Here is a 21,642-nt window from a genome sequence, read left to right as displayed (position 1 = left end):
TGGTCCTATGTACCCCTGCCAAAATTAAGGGGTGGGCCATGGTACCCCTAGGTCATTGACCCCTGGCAAGGGACCATGGGTCCTGAGGCAGGGACCCAGGGACCAAGAAGTGTCCTCAGGTGTCGCAAATACTACTACCCTCTTCCACCCAGCTCCCGCCTAGTTGGCATTGTGCTGAACAAACACCCTGTGTGTAGGTTTTCTCCGGGTTCCGCTTCCTCCCACTTTCTTTATTCCAACATTACTTTCATTCTCATCATCGACGTCTTCTGTAGCTTAGCCGCCATAACCATTACTTAAAAACAAATTTTCTTATGGCTCTTGTGAGTTCTGTATCCCTACTTTCTACATGAAATTTACCTCGAAACTTTCCGTTATAACATTTAGCTAGTTGTAGCGACGTATGCAGAGGGTATGTCCTGATGGTCCTGACACTTCTCTCCAATCCCGACTATTTTGTAACTTCTGCCTAACGCTACGGGCGATTTTACAAATTTTAATACAATGTGTTCTCATACAGAATTTGTCTTCTATATTATTATTATTATTATTATTATTATTATTATTATTATTATTATTATTATTATTATTATTATTATTATTATTATTATTATTATTGTGAGAAAAATAAACATAAAATTTGTAATACACGCTTCTGTATGTTGGTTTACTGACCTTGAATTGGGACTTAAAAATTTCATCCATTTTCCCACTTAAAAGTATCGATAATTCAACAAGGAAATAATTAGACCATGATAATTGAATTGAAATTTTTCGTAATTTTACCCATGACGAACACTTTACCATTTTATATCGTAAAGGTCAGATCCATCGTTATTGTAAGGGCGGTGCTTGAGCGAATGACGGTAGAAATTCAAACTCCGATGAGTCATAATTTCACAACCTGATTGTATTACAAGTGTAAACTCTTTAGAGGCCGTGGATCATGTCAGAGTTGATGACGATGTGTTTCGGTTAGTCAGTGGTTCATGGTGGATGGTGGGTCGGAGTGGGTCATAGTGGGTGGTGGGCCATAGTGGGTCGCGGTGGGTGGTCGGTCGTGGGTTGTGGGTCAACGTTTAATTGACCCACACCATCTCTGGGTTAACTGGTTTGGGTTCGGTTTAAACTTGAAACAGAATGTATCCGTTTATTTCAGAAAACGAACCGTAATTTGGTTCAGTTTTGTTTGAAAACAGACACTATGTTGCCACTTTTCAGAATATCCGTATATATTTTGGAAGAGTTCCAAACGAAATGTAATGGTTTCGTTTTAGGTTAAGGCATTGTGAGTCTGCTGTTTCACTTTTGAATGGAATTACGATTCCCCATGTTTTTTTTTTTCTACATATTTTTTTTTGGTGAAAAAACGTTAATGAACAATAGAGAATACAACTGTTTTTCGATTCGGATTGGTTTGGGTTAACAGCTTGAAAATGAAATCTTTTCGTTTAATGTCCAACGATTATGCCTGTTAAGTTAAAGAAGACTATGACTGAAGCAAGTGAATTATGATGGACGAAATGGTGGAATGAGAAAGTAGGAGTGTCCCGAGAAAACCCACGAACACGATGTTGTCCGTCTCAAGCTTACTTGCATTGGGAACGAACCAGGCACCCCACCCATCAGATAGTTCAGTAGGCGGTGTCTCAGTTTCGATTCCCGGTATGAGAGCTTTTGAAATATATGTCCTCGATGTATCTGTGTTCGTGTCGTTCAAGGTTACTGGAAATACCTGTAAAATGAAAAAAATGAAATGAAATGAAATCTTTAAGTTTTACGTCCCACGGTTATGCCAGTTACGCTAAAGGAGACGGTGATGATGAATAATGAATAAAATGGTGGAATCAAGAAAGTGGGAGGAAACGGGAGAACCCCGAGAAAACCCACGCACACGGTGTTTGTCCACCACAAAGTTCCCTTGGCGGGAGCAGGGTTTGAACCCGAGACCACTAGCACCAGAGGTGAACGCCTTACCACTGAGCCACCGCGGCCCCTCACCTGTAAAATGAGAATAACCGAATATAATAGATAAGTTACCGAGATACTTTCGATCTTTTTTTTTAAAATTTAAACTTGAATTCTCTGGACTAATGTATTTTATCATGACCGAAGTGAGTGTTTCATCGTTAAGCTGAATCGCTAGTCACATTTAGGGTAAAACTTTCTCACTAGATGGCAGAGCACATTGCGACACATGCGATGTTGCCACATGAGTTACGAATAGAAAAGTGTTTAGAGACGATCACATTTTATACATGCATACCTGAAGATTATAACAGTTCCAAATAAGAACACGTATCCAGAGACATCTGCAGGATTTTTCCAAGGGCGGGGAAGGGGCAAAAGCCAGACATAAATTGATATGCATAACGCTTAATGCAAAACAATTATTATTGAAATATATTGCATAACTTTGTGGACTACATTAAATAGGCCTATGTTAAATATTCTAATGGGTGTAACCAAATATAATAATGGGTGTATGCATTCACGTGTGTTTCTGGATAAAAACGTTTCGAAACAATCAAACACCTTTCGAAAATGCAGGGTAAAACCATTGTCCCCTTGCCTCCACTGCCTATGGCCTTATCGTTGACAGAGCATATTGCTTTGCTTAATTGTGACATTCATCTAGGAACTGCTTGTTAAAATTGTATCTCCACTTTCATATCCAATACTTACGGAAACAACAATTTTCTAGTTTTATGATGTCAAAAACCTTTAAAACTTTTTCTTGTAACATTGAGCGAGTATGAAACACATGAATTTAATTTTTCTACACAATCCACTGCACTCTACGCTCAATATAAGTTTCCCATTATTTACAAAGTGTCCCAATGCCTCTGAATAACTTTTTTTTTGATTGGCTACACAACCAGTCATATACCATTTGTTGTACCTCTTCATCAGATTGCAACTTCTTTCTCTTTAGTGCCTTTAAGAGATACAAATATGTGAAAACAACTGAGGCGAGATTCGGTACGCAAGGAGGATGCAACATAGATTTTCAATGATCGCAGCCATTCCACAGGCAGTAGTATGAGTCCGAGTATTGTTATGTTGTAGAGGAAATTTGTTTTCAGAAGTCCGTGTTACTTCGTATAGTAGGTTTACGATTTTTTGGAGATCGGAATACAAGCTATTATTGACTATGAGTTCCGTAGGCTCTAATGCTCCAAAATGAAACCCTTTTGGTCCCAGAAGAAAGTACTAACTTCCCTGTAGATGATTGTGTGCGATAATGGATACTGCCTCTATTGCATGCTCGCTTTCTTACTTTCGGAATGGGGGCGTGGTGGTTCAGTGGTAGAGCGTTCACCTCTGGTGCTTGGGGCCCTGGTTCGATCCCAACTCGCGACAAGTGAACTTTGTGGTGGACAAACATAGTTTGCGTGGGTTTTCTCGGGGTTCTCTCATTTCCTCCCACTTTCTTCATTCCACCATTTCATTTATTTCTCACAATCACCATTTCCTTTAGCCTAACCGGCATAATCGTGGGACGTAAAACTTAAAAACTTCATATTTTACTTCCGGAATGTAATAGCGCACCCATGTTTCATTCCAAATAATGAATCTCTTCTGAAAGTTTGCGGAGTGGCAAAATCTCGTCACACATCAACACATCCTGCTTCAGTTCGTCTATCAGCTGGCATGATACCATCCTGGCGCACACATTCCGAAATCTGAGCACAGCGTGGAAAATGTTATAGATTGAACCGTGACTTATGCCAGTGATTGTAGCTGCTTAATCCAGTCACTCTGCATTGCCCCTTATCACAATTTCAATTTACATAAAGCAAATACGGTAAGTGATAAGCAATTATTTGTTGGTATAGATTCAGCGTCCCAAGCATAGGTTCTAACTGCGCTCCTTATTCTTATGTTGAAACCACAAGTGGTACACGTATCACTTACGGCCAGAATATTGGATCAATAAGAGTTAGACATAGAGCACTCACTTCTGATGGGTGAGGTTTTTGGCTGGATCCCAGCTCGTACCAAGTTTGCTTTGTGGTAGACAACAGACAAACCATATGTGTGGGTTTCTTCCGGGTCCCTCCTTTTCTTTCATTCAACTATTTCATTCATTGTCATCATCATCACCTTTCCTTCGGAATACAATGATAGGACGTTACAAAAAAAAAAAAATCATGTCTCTCGGTTATGCCATGTAGGCTAAACGAGACGGTGATGATAAGAATGAATGAAATGGTAGAATGAGAAAAATAGGAGCACACGGGAAACCTCGAGAAAACCCCCCACACATGGTGTTTGCCCACCATAAAGCCCACCTGGAAAAGCTGAGATCGAACCAGTGACCCCACATACAAGATGTCAATCCTCTACCATGGAGCCACTGCAGCTCCGGAGTAGAAAAAGGATTTGCATTTCTACATGAGTGGTTGTGTTTCTCAACTGAAGATATACATACTTTCTTTTCATTATAGGAAAAAAAATAAGCTTTACGGTTTTATGAAATTTTTAAATACTAACTAGGAAAGGTCGCGGGATATTACTCTGACATCGTATCGATATTATGCTCAGTCGACGCCTTTTTGCATATGAAACAATTAGGCAACCGGAGAAATCCTCGATCGCAAGCGTGTTCGAATTATGAGCGTTAAAAGTTCAAAATTGAACAGGTTTTGCAGAAAGTTTGAAGAACCATTTCTTGAGATAGACGCTTCAGTTTGGCATCAGGGAGTTCTCCTGGATGCCCAACACAGTAGTAAGATCAAACCTTACGTATTTTGCAAGATAAGGGCAATTATTTGGAATGGTGTGAAGGGTAATGGCGTCTTACACCATGCTAATTGCCTCTCATTTGACATACTGGGCCAACCAGTGGTAAAAGTGGATCTGAAAAGGTGGAGGGACGGTAGGTAGCGGCATGACACCACGCCGTTACCCTGCCTATCTATACCCATTATAGTTTTTTCGGAACTGGGGGGCGCCTTAATTGTTTTCGAAGTCGGGGTACAGCGTCCCCGCATTCTCCTTCACTTTTACCCCTGGGGCCAATAGGCTAATAAAATGTATTTGATACCCGTATTCGACTATATTGTTGTTCAAATATCACTTTCCTGTGTGGCCACCTTCAAATTGAACAATCACATTTGTCTTGGAAACGCTTTGCAAGGCGTGCAAAATTCAATGAAGAACGACGTAATATTCATAATTAAACTTGTGACGATCTATATTGTAGTGTTCTTCCCAGACCCGTATCCATGGGAGGTCTAGGGGGCCGGACTCCCCTTAAATTTTTACTGCTGCCCTTAAATTTTCACGGTAGGCTTGCAAATGAACAATAATATGGTTGGATCGCCCCCTTCCCCAACATTTTTGGGCTGGCTACAGGCCTGATTCTTCCCCTTCTGTAGCTAGGAGTGAGACCAATATTTTCTCAAAAAGCTCTGTCACCAATGTGTTGTTTTGTCGGATCAGTTGTTTAGCAAAAAATTTGCACTGGGCCACACTAAAATATCATACGTGGAAAACTAAAATCATGTTATTGTTAAAATGAAGTTAAATCAAATAAATTATCTACTAAGGCTGGCATTGAGGGTGAATACGAATATTAGTTTATACCACCGGTATTTTATTTATTAGTTAGACCCTAATTGTGCGGAAATGCGATCGAAACAGCTCGCGCAGCGCCAGACAGGCCTGCCGTGGAACTCCTGAGCGGTACTTCCAACCCTGTCGGCCTATGCTTATGCATGGCAGAATACGGTGTTCTAATACATCATCGCCAGCCATGTACTTAGTTTTCAGCGAATTGGAATGTCGATTGTGGGGAAATATTGGTCAAACTCCAGGAAATATTCTAAGATATTCAACTGACCGAGAAATTTAAAGAAAGAAAAAAATGGTTAGCGGGAATGTGCGCTCAAAGTTGTGAACCAGGTGACTTTTATCCTCGAGAAAACCGCTGTTTGCATACATCATCGCTAGCCGATTTTTTGTTTTTTCGTCACATTTCTCGCGGAATACCGTAAAATATTGCCTGAAGTTTGGCCACTATTTTCAAATAATCGCCATTAAAATCCGTTGAAAATTATTAAAGAAATGGCTATGGATGATATATTGAAACACCGTCTTCCATAATGAATACCATTATGTCCATTTGTTTTCTTGGGGTACTCCTGTTTCCTTCCTTCTTCTCATTCCATCAATTCTTCCATCACAATTCACTTGCCTTAATCATCGTTTTTCTTAGCCTAAAGGGTATAATTATCGGATGTTAAACTGAAATATTTCATTTTCTCCACAATGCACAGAGGCCGGCTGCGTTGGGAGTCCCGTTCAAGTTAATTCCGCGACAAAGAGTTTCGGAGACAAATGTCATTGTTTAATGTTTAGCTGGCCACACAGAAAAGTGACATTTGAGTGACAATACAGTTGGTGGAAAATACATTTTATTAGCCTATTGACCCGGTGTGCTAAACAGAATGCAATTTGCAAGTTGTAAGACGCCATTACCCTTCAATCCTTCCTCAATAAGTTTCCTTATCTTGCAAAATACGTACATTTTGACCTCACCATTTTGTCGAGCACCCAAGAAAACACCCAAGAACCAAAACTGAAGCGTGTATACCAAAAAGCGTGGTTACTTCAAACCTTTTTCAAAATCTGTTCAAGTTTGAACTTTCAACGCTCATAATTCGAACAAGCTTGCGCTCGAGGATTTCTCCGGTTGCTTAATTGTTTCATATGTAAAAAGGAGTCAACTGAGCATAGTGTCAGTATGAAGCCAGAGTAATACCCCACGATCTTCCCTAGTAAGCGAAATTAATTAGTATTTTCCACTAATGAGTTCAGGCAACTATAAGTGTATATATGAAAGCTCAAAAACATATATAAATTATTTTCAAGAATATATAATATTTTACCTAAGCAAAATGAGTTTCAGCAAAAATAAATAAAGAAAGAAAAGGAAAGAAGAAAACAGAAAGAACGCACATTACATACTTAACTTTCAAAATGATCGTCACAATAAACTACCTTTGTATTACACGTGTGCATAATATTTACGTGGAAACAAACAGTTAAAAATTGAAAAGCGCTTAGCTGTTTCTTCAAATTATCTCCCTTTCCCTTCGCTTCCCTTGACTCTTCGATCTTTTACTTTGAGTTGGATTCTTCTTTTTGTATATGATTCCTTCCGTTTCCCCATTTTCCACTTTTATTATTTATAATAGTTTTGTCACAATTCACAGGTTCCGCCTCTGGACTTGAAACCCTAACAAGGAATTACCCTACTACTGTGACTGCAACAGTAGACATGCAAGTTTGGCAACGAAGCATTATGGCGTCCTGCGCAAGCATGATATTCGGCCGCTAAAACTATTTCCGTAAACATAGATTTATATTTGGATAGAATGTAAAACATAACACGAAAAATGGTCATATAATATCCATATTCCGTAATGAGACAACTACTTATAAAATAATTTATGCTTGTAAGTAAAAATTTCATAAAATTGAGCACATGAGTAGCAAAATCTAGCAGCAAGCGCCATCTTGCGTACTCATGTTAAAACTCATCAAGTTTTCCTCTTATATGTTACTTTTTTAGATAATAGAATACATAATCACAGGAAATAGTATCTTATGTTGTAGCTGACGCGTAACTCTATTTTATAGTGCAATATTTATAATATGTGCCATTTCTTTACGAGTTGATTAAGGCAATGAACTGATATGCTTATACTGACTTCCGGGTAATGATCCACCTTAACAATATATTGTAACCGTAAACGTTTTCAGTTTGTTACATAGACGAATGTTTCTTTACTCTTACTTAAAAGAGTGATCTTAGGGTAGTGGCTTGAGCATTTGTTTCGTGATTTAGGTGTCCGCGGTTTGCGTCCCTCCGAGGATATTCAGAAAATTTTTATAATTTAGAATGTAGATATTTCTGAGATATAATAACATGTAAAATAGTCAATTTCTCTCTCTCTTACAAGTTAGAGTTGAAAAGACTTCCACAGGGCAAAAACTAAAAACATGACATCACAGTCTACAATCTCGATTCCTACTGTCTGAAAACTTCGCGTGTTCCGCAAACAATTCACGAATACCAATGGGTCATCCTTCAGGCTTAATATGAGTCATAAATTTGTCTAAAATATCATTGTGGAATTATTATTGTTCTTGCACTCTTACTAGAAATAATAATAATATTTTCGTTCGCCATTTTCAACACATTCCATATATTCGTTTAGCAAAAATTGGTAAATAGGAACTATTCTTTTTTATATACTTGTTTCTATATTTTGCTAAAATATCAATATAACGCATACGTAATCCAATGTCTTTTACATAAAGAAAGGGTGTTACGAGCAAGTTTTAACTCGCCTCGCTTGTCGGCGTGGCCGTATCGTCTTCACTTGTTTGTTGATGTGAGCACTATTCTGCTGTCTAGAATGGAACTCGAAAGAGAACATTTTCGGGCAATGATCCTTTACGATTTCAAAAGTGGTTTGAACGAGACACAAAGCCTTGACCGTTTGCAGGGGGCATGTGGGGACCTTGCTCCTTCCCGTGCTACAATTTTTCGGTGGTTTGGTGAATTCAGAAGAGGCCGGACATCGCTTAAAGATAGAAGGAGAGCTGGACGTCCGGCAACAGCTGCGTCAGATGAAAACATTGCCGCAGTGGAACAAATGATTCGAGAAAATCCTCGAACAGCTTTCAGCGACATTGAATCTATAGTGAACATTGGATCGCCAGCAGTAACAAAAATTCTTCATGATCATCTTCGGCCAAGGGAGGTTTCGTGCCTCACACTTTGACTGAACAGCAGAAGCGCACGCGTGTGGAATGGTGTGAAGAAATGCTTGCAAGATTTGATGGAGGCAATTCTGGACGCGTCTCTGACATTGTTACTGGTGATGAGACTTGGATGAGACTTGGTGACTATCAATTTGAACCTGAAAATAAACGCCAGTCTACAGTTTGGAACTTTCCAGACGAAAATCCACCCAAGAAACTGAAGCAACCGCGAATTGTGGGAAAGAAGATGGTCGCAACTTCCTTCTCCAAATCTGGCCATGTTGCAACTGTTCCACTTGAAGAACAAAGGACTGTTACTGCTCAGTGGTAGACCACTGTTTGCCTAACAAAAGTGTTCCAGAAGCTTCAGGAACGGCGTCCAAGAACTGGATTGCGTGGGATGACAACGCGTCCGCACACATGGCCAACATCACAATTCAGTTTTTAGAATCTACGTAGGTCAAACTTATGACTCATCCGCCGTATAGCCCTGAACTGGCCCCGTGTGACTTTTTTCTGTTCTCCAGGATCAAAAATCGTATGCGTGGGAATAAATTTTGCAGCCCTGAAGAAGCTGTAGTGGCTTACGAGAATGAACTTTCAACACTTGAAGAAAAAGACTGGAAACACTGCTTTCAAAAGTGATTTTCGAGGATGCAAAAGTGTGTAGAGTGTAATGGTGAATATTTTGAGAGAATGTAAGTGTTAAATTGATATTAAGTATGTAAGTTATTTCACATCTCAAAACTTTCGTAGTGACCCTCGTACTATGTATCATGATGAAGACAAATCCTACTTAGTTTCTGTTAAGGCATCCGAAGGTTCGATTTTCATATTGTCCAGTAGCTGACACCTTTTCACCCCTTCTTTTCTTTCCAAAGTATCTCTTATAAGGTAATTTATCCTTATAGGTGATGCAAAACATTTTTTTTTTATTTTTCTTAACTTGGGTATGCTAATTTGCATTGGAATAGGACGTAATATTCAAGTCTCAAATATACAGTAATAATAATAATAATATAGAAGACAAATTCTGTATGAGGACACACTGTATTAAAATCTGTAAAATCGCCCGTAGCATTAGACAGAAGTTACAAAATAGTCGGGATTGGAGAGAAGTGTCAGGACCATCAGGACATACCCTCTGCTTACGTCGCCACAACTAGCTAAATGTTATAACGGAAAGTTTCGAGGTAAATTTCATGTACAAAATATGGATACATAACTCACAAGAGCCATAAGAAAATTTGTTTTCAAGTAATGGTTATGCCGGCTAAACTACAGAAGACGTCGATGATGAGAATGAAAGAAATATTGGAATAAGGAAGGTGGGAGGAAGCGGAACCCGGAGAAAACCTACACACAGGGTGTTTATTCAGCACAATGCCCACTAGGCGGGAGCTTGGTGGAAGAGGGTGAACCATTAAATTCACAACACTTCAGTAATAATAATAATAATAATAATAATAATAATAATAATAATAATAATAATAATGGTATTAAAAGTTTTAAGATTGCCCTAAAATTTGGCAGAGGGGGTTCCATACCTTCAAGACACGCCTCTGCAACTACACACATTTTAAACAAAAGCTTTCCACTAACGTTTCATGTAGAAAGTATTCTACTGTATGTTATAAGGAAAATAACTGTAATAAAAATAACTGAATATCACTCCATGGGCGGCGATTAGGGGAACAAGAGGGGGCAGTTGCCCCCTTACTTTTTTGAAGTGACTTTTAAAGTATATAGTTTCATTTGGAAATGTAAAGTTTGTGTATATTAGTGCTTCATAGAAAAAATGGCGCCGTATAATATTTGTTGTTGCATGAGTACGTATGGGTTATTTGTCTTCCCGTGGAGTTAAGAAAGCTACAGGAATTGCGTTTCAATTGCCACGGAAAATGGCCCCAAAACAGCGCTGTAACTTAGATTTTTTTTCTGGGGGATCAAGCATTAATACGCGTATTTGGGCTCCCTACAAAAAGTTGTTTTTCTAACTCGCGGCCCCCATCTTTCTATCTTTCTCTTACTCTTTATGGAACCCCGAAGTCTCTGGTCCCTCCTGCACGGCATAGTATGCGAGGCCGTTAGTTACTCCCCTGAGCCCGTTCCATACATGACAAATTAATTAACGGGACAATATTGACAAACCTCAAAGGCATATGAATAAATATTATTTCTAGGGAGCCTGATAGTAGACATTTTTTACTGAAATGGGTCCACAACTTATTTTTGTTTTATTTACCTTTTGTGCGCTGTTTAGTTTATGTAAAGTAGTGAACCTGTTTAATGCTTCATTTATATTTTTCATGTTCGTACCGTATATGGAGTAAGAAAATTTTGTCTTAAAATGGGCCTCCCTCGAACGGCGGAGAGCTTCTCTGGGGGGCAGTCGCCCAGCCCTCCACAAGTTACGGCCCTGCCCAAAATTTAACCTATTGGAGCGCAACAATTCCTTCTTACAAGGATTCGATATGTTAGCCACTTTGAAACTAATTGAGAAAACATTTCGCAAAAGAAAAAAAGTCTTTGACAAAAATCGACAGTGCCGAAAATGTCATTCTTCATTACTATGATTAATATTATCCTTTCCGTTTATTTGTTTTGCATATGTGTTATTAAATAATCTGATATCACACTTTTCCAGACAGAATTTTAAGATGTTCATGAACAAAGAATCAAATCTCTTCTTACACCTTTATTGTTAAGACTACAAAGGGCTAGTACTTATTTGGGTTGCCCTTGCCAATTTACTTCATAAAATATGAAATACAATATACTGTATTTTAATTGCAAAAAGATAGTATCCTATTAGTTATACAAGCTTTCGGCAAACAAAGTATTAGAAACAACCTGGAAAACTAACGTTGATATATAAGTATTCAGATCAGATCTTGCCCCCTCCACTTTTAAAGTCCAATCGCCCCCACTGTATCACTCAATAGTAAGGCATATAATAAACTAATTTTTAGGATATGCAGAGGTAATTATAAAAGCTTTGCTACAAAAACACCTACACAGACCATAATTCAATGAGCTCTGAAATACAAAGTAACAAAAAGCCTATAAGATTAAGTCTACAGACCAATTGTTACCTAAAGAATGGACATACAGTATTTCGAGAATCGAGACAAGACGAGAAATGTTCACGATACTTTTCGTCTCGTCTCGATTCTCATCTCCAAAGCGAGACGATAATTTGAGTTAGCCTTGTCCCGTCTCGAATGTTAAATGTTAATTCTCATTTTTTGTTTGTTTTAGAAACGAGATGAAAAATTCCTCTTCTTGTGGGCAACATTAAACAAAACAAAAACATTCTTGCTAAATGTCGCGTTTCTGCTTGTAATGGTATGAACTGAGCGATAATTAGCTTTTAGCTTTTAATCTTCTACGACATAATAATAATTATTATTAGTTTATTATTATTACTATTATTATTCATGAAGATTTGATAGTTCAAGTATTAAAACATCCGAGTATTCAAATATCTGAATATAATAAAACGTGTGTCATCGTCGATCAATCGCCATCAAAAATCCTAAAGTAAACCACGAACCTCCAGATTACTGATCCAGCGCGTTGACCACTGAACCACGATCACTACGCGGCAAATGATTCGTCCTTAGTCTCGTTACTTTAGGTTTCTTTGCCTCCGCGTGCAAAGTTGTATTTCTTCGTTTAAGAACGTCTTTCGTATTCCTTTTATGATGATATAAGTTAATAATTTTCGACAAAGATTATATTAATAAATTGAGTTGTTCTTAAGCCTTTGGTTCCCAAGTTTGTTTCTTCTTCGCACGAAACCACAGAAATGACTGATTTAATTCTCATACTCTGTATTAGTTTCAAAGCAGTCGCCATTACCTGATCAATGATTTATTTCCGCCACGATACATTGTAACTAAGTTACAAGAGGTTTAGGTCCTATCTGAACGGAGCGTCCACGGAGTCAACTTTTGGAATATCCCATTAAGTTAGTTTTCAACGTAGCTAAAGGAAACGTATGTGACGAGTACATAGAGTTCTCCGTAGCAGAATGAATAAAGTCGTGATTCGAAACCCGTTTCGGAAGTTTCAGATTTTTTAAATTCTTAATTCCTCTGTTCTCAAGAATTTTCTCTACCTTCGTAATTATCTGATGCTCTAAAAAGAGTTCTCCACCTTAATTCGACAACTGCTTAATGTGATCCTTGCAGTTCGAAACCTTCCCTTCTTCTGTTTCACAAAATCTCAATTTCCGTCATAATACGAATGCTGTTAGATCATTTTTCCCCAATTCTAAATCTGTGTATATAAATCATCCCTCTCTGTCTCCATACTTGAATCTCTCCCTCTCTCTCAATGTCGCCGAGGAACTCATATGGCTGGAGATCAAACCTTCGACTCTTGAAACCAAATGTAAGATCTCTAACAATGTGCTATCGTAACTTTATAGGATTTTTGCTAAAAGCAGTGTCTTTTAGATTTTATTCGGGGGGGGGGGAGATTCTCCGCCGACATAAGATTTTCACTTTTTTATTAGTTTATTACTATACATTTGATCAAACAATACGTATTTATGAAGCTCAAGGAAGGGGGAATTACACCCTCCTTCCTACCCAAATGACCCCCCTGGAACATTTGCTTGCAATTACTGAAAAGAAATGAAATGAATCATTGAATAACACTCATTTCTGTCAGTAGATATTTTAGAGCTCTGTGCGTGCATTACAGACTTTAGGAAGCACAAAACTTACTGCCGTTATTGGCAATTTCCATAGATTTCTTAGGAAGCATCTTACTAGCTTGCAGTTTTTAAAGAAGGGAAAGAATGAAACTAAAGGTCTTTATGAAGCTCTGGGAACATTGTGTGACTTTTTTTCAATTTAGGCTCTTAAAAATATTTCAGAACAAACGAATGGACAAGACTGTTTTAAAGCTATAACGTTGTAAACTTGATTCCTGTTTCTTTTTCAGCTGAATGGAAAGAGTGTGCTACGTCGCACTCAGTGCTTTAGATAAGGAGAGGTGGAGGAGGGGGAGGAGTTGTATTGAATACTAGAAGCAACTAATCGATTGAGACATGTATTTCTGGATGCATAATAAAACGGGGCAAAAGATTGTTATGAATTTGGACTTAGAATTTTTGCAACAATTTCTATGCCGCGAACTGTACATTTGCAAAAGATTATATCGTGAAAGGATTGCGTTTTGTGTTTTCAGAGGTCCACAAGGGAAAAAAGATTCTGAAACCAAATGTTTGAAGAATTCAGCCTTTTGTTAAGTTTCGTCCGTGAGATTGATTTCTTATATTGCTTCACTCATTGGTACAGATTGTGTTTATCACTCGTCGTGACATATCACAAACATTCATTATCAAAGGACACGGTAGATCAATAGTGGAGAGCTCACCTCTAGTGTGAGGAGCCCCTCGTTTGAACCCAGGTCATATGACCATCAGTTTGTTATAGACTACATCGTGGCTGTAGGTGTTCTCGTGATTCTGACGTTTCCCCCACATGACCATTCCATCAATTCTTTTATAATCGTTCACTCTCATTAATCATCCGTCTCCATTTGCTGATAGGACATACTCGTGGAACATAAATTAGGAATTTCAATTTATTTTATTCAGAAATAAGTCAACTGTAACTAATTTATCATTGCTGCATTACCATATCTGTTTATTTGTTGGTTTAAATGTTAACTCATGTGTTCAAACACATGTTGATCGTAAATGTCCACTTTGGCCAATATATACAATTTAGGAGTATGTTCTATGGGCTGAAGAAAAGTACAGTAAGCGCGAAGATATTGTAATGAAATAATATTGTTAATATGAAAAGGATTTCGATAATAGCACTAGTAAATTCTTCGAAAGCTCGTGGATATGATTATTATTATCTTAAGTTTGTGCATCCTTGTATTGAATTTAGTAAAGAATTTAGGTTATTTATACTTGGAGAAATGTTTTTTGATGTGCTAATTTCCTCGGGCTTCATCCTGAACGCATAACTATCGAATCCAGGACGGACTTACATTCAAGAAATTAGCACTCTACTATCAAATTACTATGCTTTTATATTGTTGATTATTTCTTAAAAATGAATAAAATTCGCTTCGGAAGTTCGGTCGATGACCCCAAACATGAGAAGATTAATTAGTTCGTTAGCTCAGGCTACAAACAATGTCCGTAATATTGCAAATTAGTGCACTACAACTTTGTTTTAAGATATTCTAGTGCATTATAATTTACTACATTTAATAACTTTTCGTTCCACGAAAAGAAAAGAAATGTATTTCGTGAAGAATGGAACATGAACCAGCAGACTTGTAGATAAGAGCAGTACTCGCTATACCAAATATTCTCATGCTGCACTTCTGCGATAAAATTTACCTATTTAAGTAGTTTTTATATTTCTGTAATGTGGAACTTAACATATAATAATCTCTCTTTTATTGTGTTATGTGTTCCATAAACTGCATTTTCAAACATAACATATATTTAAAAAAAATCAAGATTCACAGCTTTGAAACTTTTAAAAAGGCCAACGAAATGGGTAGTGAGCTTATTTTCCCATACCTTCCATTACTACAAGGGGCAAAGTGTACTATCCTGAAAAAAAAAAAGCATTTTTGATCATCACAGATAATACCTATTTCGGATTAAGGTTCTGTCATTTCACTTTCATTAAAATGCCTATTCTAAGGGGGAGAGGAGTTTTCAATTATTTCTCAAAAGTAAATTATTTCACAAATTCCTCATATTATTATTATCAAGTATTCATCTGCTTGTTGGCAGGTCCTAGGACTAATAAGTGTTTTTTTTTTAAATTTTAGGTTTGGGCCTGGAAATGTTCCTTTCATGGTCCTCGATATTCAGATTCCTCTTTTAACTCTAAATATTTTCTTCTGCTTTCCAAATGATCGATCACTTGTGTTCTTCCTGTTTCTTGCTTTCCTTACATTTTCCTTTTGTAGCGATATGAAGAAGACAATTTCTTTGGAAGATATGTTCAATCTAATTGGCCTTTCTACGAACGATGCTAGCTAAAAGCGTTCTCTTTTCTCCTTTTTGTTTTAAAACATCTTTGTTTGTTACTCTCTCTGTCCATTTGATCTCCTCCATCTTCCTCCAACACACATTTCGAAGCTTTCTGAATATTTCTTCTTTAACTTCCGTAGTGTCCAAGTCTCTGAACCATACAGTCCAATACTCCATATGTAGCACTTGACCAATTTCTTCCTTGGCCCGGTATTAAGGCTGCTAGTTAAGAGTGATCTTTTCTTGTTTAATGCTTCTTTGGCTATGGCAACTTCTTGACCTGATCTCTTCGGTGCAGTAAGGGTCTCTCGTCAAAATACTTCCCAGATACTTGAAACTATCGACCTTTTCAAGTTTCTTTTGTTCTACTCTAACCTGTAAGGGCGCGTTTCCACGGGATATTCTCATGACGTTCGATTTTTCAATGTTCATTTCTATTCTTTATAGTTTCCCTGTGTCCACTATTATGACCATCATCTCCTCTAGTCCTTCTTCTCATGTTAGGGAAATGGAACTTTGTGTATAAACTCTTCACTAAGCGACCGCGTGCCCCATTGTATTCGGAAATTTCGCTTTTAAGGTAATGAAGGTTAATGTCCGATTTTTATCAATACATCAAGAATTTCATCAAGGTTGTTTGTCTCATAATCATGTAGAAATGGGCGATACTTTGCAATATTTTTTGAATTGAATTAGCAATTGACTTAGGCCCGGGGTTTTGTCATGTCATGTTTGGTAAAATGCTTGTTCTAAGGGAAAAAGGGGGCTTCAAAATTAATGCAACAATATTTCACATGAGCCTTTCAACAGCGAAACAAAACTCAGTATATAAGCTCATTATTTAAAAATAAATGAATACTTATCACAGCTTTTGTTGGAAGTTCCTCATTTACGAAGGGGAGGAGTAATTTGAAATAACTTTTTCCTACACATTCAAATCGACATTGTCTCTATCATCACGCAAAAACAGCTGCATCACTTGGAATTAATTTTTATGAACATAGCATATTTTCGTGTCGTCGTTTTGTAATGTCATTTGTTATGAAACTTAATATTTTTAAGGACGAGGAAAGTTCATAATATATGTGTAAAATAGCGTATATTGCTAGTCCCTTAATTTCAGAAAATGAAACTTTGGTATAAAGATTGGTTATTAAAAATACGTTGGCACGTGTCTTAACGTTGTTGAAACTTTCGCTTCTAGAGAGGAAAGTGGACAATTTCTATGTCTGTATTTTGATTTTCCATTTTGTATTCAAAAAATAGTCGAAGTGAGATAACAGTTGAACCATTTAAAAATGAATATTTGAGTATGAGCCTAGTTAACACTTGGATCCACCTGGGATTTTATACTTTGAATGAAATTTGATCCTAAGGGAGCGAGGGAGTTTAAATATGCGAGACACATCCAGAAAGTAACTTTCCTAAGCGCCCCAAAACTAGGAAACCGTATGTTGCGCGAAGAAACTGTGTGCACGTGAGGGAGTAAGATCCTAGCATGGCGCGTGCACCAACAGAACTTCCCTAGTGCTCTCAGTAGCGTCGAGACAGTGGTTGAAAATGGACGTTTCTATTCTAGCTCCCGCCGTGTGTGAAGTGCGAGCAGTGATAAAGTCTTTTAATGCACAGGGCAAAGCGCCGATAGTTATGTGCGCCTACTTCACGTGATCTAGTAAGATATACCTACTTGACGCCATTTAAAAAAATACTCGGTATGTAACTCGGTATGTGTCAATCATTTAAGTTCTGATGTAAAATTGATTTCTACCGATGCCAGTTCCGTGAAGAAGGCATTGATTCCTCTGTTGGCTATAATATTATTTGTTCTACTTGTACGTGCCTGGTTATGCACTGGTGTGCAATACTTAACGACAAATGTAAACCGCATGCTATGTAGCTTCTAAGTGGCATATATTGGTTGCATAAACTTGAGCCACACATACAAAGCAATACCGTAATATGATGCATGATTGGATGTACAAAATTAGCACAATTATAGAGAGGTAATAACTTCCATTGAAAGCACTTAGACTCATTCCACCCTGACATTATACAGAGAGTGAAATTGTTTCTAAAATGGTGTATGATTATCATGGACAGCGACGAATTCTCTGCAAAATGCTGTAATGATTAGGATTACTTTTAGGAAATAGATTTCTGGGCTTTCGTCATCTATGACCATGATAGCCCGTCATGTATGAGGGATGACGTCCCTCAGAGATCACACTATCGGGGAATTGTAAAGGAATAAAGGAATAGAGAAGAAAAGAATCGGTTTGTTACCATTATGTGAGGAACCATCCTTGCAGTTGCCTGGTATAAATGAGGAAAATCTAGAAAAACCTCACTCAGGATGGTTAGCCCAAAAAAGCTTTTACACTTTATCGACCGAGTGTCCCCACTGAGAATAGAACCTGGGAATGTTCGGACCAAAGGCGAGAGCATTAGCGACTACGCACCACGGCGCCACTAAGGTAATGATTTTCTGTGGTATGGACTTCCTCTACTCTACCATCTGGATGATCCTTGGTGCTTCTAGATGTGCAACAAAACGTCTCTGCATTTTGTCTCAAACGTGTTCGAGGAGATAGGCAGGCCAGGTCATTCGCTAAGTATCCTCTCGTTCCAAGAGCTCCACCAATTGTGTCGTTCGTTGTGGCCGCGGATTGAGATCTAAAAGAGGAGTGTGGAGTCGACTGTACTTTTAAAAAGACGCACATGGAGAAGGAATACAGTACCATTTTAACATTGATAGGTGAGCGTACAGCGTTCAAAAATTGGGCGGTCGGTATATCTATACAACATTATGCCTCCCCATACAAGAACAATGGTCCACAAAAATGATCATGTTCCTCCCTGGATTCATTGCATGTTATGTTCAGAATTGCTATTGAGATTGTATCTGCTGTCATCGGAGAAGAGAACGTGACCCCACTTCTTCTTAGTCCAGTTCTGATATTCTTGGTACCATTACAAACGATGTCGCCGATGTGCGAGTGTCAACAGCGTACAACGTAATGGTAGTCGGGCAGAGATTACCCATATGCAATCGACGTGCCACTCTGGAATGATGTTTGACATCGGTTCCTTTTTACCTGTTTCACAATGTAGCAGTCATTCTAAATGTAGCAGCATAATTTTAGAGAAGTTTGATTCGAAAAGGTTTACAACTACTGCTAAGTACAAATGGCTAGAAATTGTTAACTTTGAATAATTGACCAAAATTGTAGTTAATAGTTACTGGCTAAACACCATGTAAAAATGGCTAGATTTAGCCATAGACATAGTTATAAGATATAAGTTTATTGAATGATTCCGCTAAAGGAAAGGGAATTGTTAAATCAACTAGTTTAATTTTATTTTCTTCAGATCAACCAATGTCTGCAAACTCTAACACCTATGATATGATTTTCCCCACGGAATGAAAATATTTATACCTTACTTCAGAATGTTTACCTTTTATGTCTTGAGTGTAGAACGTTGCTTTTAGGTTAATGAAACTTCCTGTAAAGTTTTTATTTTCTGAAGATACGAGTAACATAACTGAACACCAAGAGATCTTTGTGCAAAATGTTTTGATCCACAAACAAACCCACTGCTATTGCTCGTTGCATGCAATCGCATAAACCACAATAATAAGTATAATTTTATATAAAATTTTAGTTTTGTTTTCTCTTGACAACATCTAGTTTTGAATGTTCATTTGTTTCCACAATTGGCTACGAGAGAAATATATCCTTTTCAAAGAGACAGACAAATTATTTTCCATTGTCATAACTAACATGCAATTTTACTAGTACAATTTACAAATTCATAGTAACTAATACAATTTCGTATATTGTTAATGTTTTTGCTTACTCGCTATATGGATCGGTGGAGCTTCCGTCTGGCTATATGGTTAATATATCTGTCTTTCGCACGGGAGACCAAGATTTTATTCCCGGAAGAAACGTGTGGTTTGGATCTCATGTTGAGCTGTTGGTCGACGTCTCATACACCCTTGCTCCTGAAAATGAATCTAACCTCCAATCGAACCAACCAACCAATCAGTGGATCGACTTCAGGTCCGTAGCGTCTTGTTATAAATGATTGGGAACAATAAATAAAGTTCAGTAAACTATCATCTTTTTATTATTAAGAAGCCAGAAACTACGATTAGAAGTAAATACTATGTTTGGGAGAGAGAAAAATTTCAAATAAAGGAAATTATATTTACTAATCCATGACAAATTTTTTCCTAAACATAAACCCTGACATGCTGCATATAGTTTAACAGTACTTGAAACCCAGTATATAGATCTTTACTATAATTTGGTGTGGAATATAAATCTTTTCCTCTCCGAATTTCAGATGAAGTTATTGAACTGGAAGAAAGAGAAGCTGAATTTAATAAATCTGTGGAAGATAGCTGCTGTTTGAATGTAAGTTCCGTAGCAGTTTAGAAAATAAATCAATGGTAAGCACCTTTAGATTTCCTGATTTTAGAGAGGGAGGTAGAAGAGCGGAACCCATATCCAGCTTCCTCTATAAAATCCGTTGCACAGATAATTCTCAACTCTAAACCTTGGTTATTTAGGAGTAGTGTAATAACCTAAGTTCTGGGCCAAAACTCTAGGCCAGCTCATTTCGGACATATTTCTTTTGAGTCGTAACATATAGTACTTCTGGGCCAATATTCCAGGCCAACCCATTTTGGACATACCTTTGACCAGCACAGATTGAGTAGAGTGAGATTGAGTAGGATGCTCTGCGCATAGGCTTTTATGACATTTAAAATCATAAAAATCTTACATCTAAAAACTTATAACTATATCTACAACTCTTCTATCTTATAATGTCCCCATGGCAGGGTATGTAATCCATCTTCTAGAACACATCTCTTATCATTTACAGAGCTTAAAGCTAACTTATTTACTTCTATACTGTACAAATCGTGCTTATGACTTCGGATTAAATTCATCTTTTTATAATATTCTTTTTGATTAGTCTTTATAATCGTTAAATGTGAGTTCTTTACTTATAACATTTTTTCTTAACTTCTTTTGCTTTTTACAACATTTATCTTTTTCGAATTTGATTGAATACATTTTTGATCTTAAACCAACAAATTCTATGATTGTTCCTTTAAGTTCATCTTTCATCTTACCAAGTATTTTTTATTGATCTGAGGTATCTTATACCTGTTATCTTTGGAGTAATCACTCGTGTCGAAGTAATTAATATAATTTTTCATATCCTCGTACACATCTTCTGTTTGAATATGGTATATATAGCTATGTGTATATGTGTAACAAATTTCTATTTTGTCTTGATACTTAGGTTTCATCACATTATAGTGAAAATCATACATTAAATGTTTTGACAAATCTAAAATTGACATACCCACATAGATCGGTTTGTTAAATTGCACTTTAACTTTATTCATGTGAACAGCTACTAAATTTTCCGTAAAAACTGTAGTGCTTTTATAGTTTGGTTTTGTTATAAGCTCAAATTTCTTCCCATCATTTACTAGTTTAATGTTTACTCTTTCTAATATTTTCCATAGTCTTTCCAAAAACTGAATTGTTCATTAACTTATAAAAGTCTTTCTCAAAATCATTTGCAGCTCTAGTTCTCATCTGTGTTTAAATCTATGTAATTTTTTAACCAATCTGTTTGTTCAAATTAATCCAAGTGATAAACATTGTTTTAAGTTTCGATAGTGAATTACAGATTTTTCTTTATCGTATAATGTTGTTAATAGTTTTGAACCAGGCGGACACATGTTTTGAGGTGCTAAAGGGTAGTCTTTGTGATAGTCATGCAATTCTTTCGGATATTCAAGATCAACTTCT

General features: G+C 37.2%; 1 protein-coding gene across 2 annotated transcripts in view; it reads left to right on the top strand.

The window, feature by feature from the left end:
- Positions 1–21,642, top strand: part of LOC145662607 (phospholipid-transporting ATPase ABCA1-like) — a 1,231,974-nt gene that overhangs the window by 131,209 nt on the left and 1,079,123 nt on the right. For both annotated transcript variants that reach the window (XM_081728328.1, XM_081728326.1), the window contains one exon: positions 20,156–20,226. In XM_081728328.1, coding sequence (XP_081584454.1) covers positions 20,156–20,226 — 71 coding nt within the window. The remainder of the gene's footprint in view (positions 1–20,155; positions 20,227–21,642) is intronic.

This window comes from Thermobia domestica, chromosome 10 (assembly GCF_964235325.1).
Source record: "Thermobia domestica chromosome 10, izTheDome1.hap1.1, whole genome shotgun sequence".
Lineage (NCBI taxonomy): Eukaryota > Metazoa > Arthropoda > Insecta > Zygentoma > Lepismatidae > Thermobia > Thermobia domestica.
The sequence above is the reverse complement of the archived record's forward strand: the minus strand, read 5'-3'. Positions and strand labels throughout refer to the sequence as shown.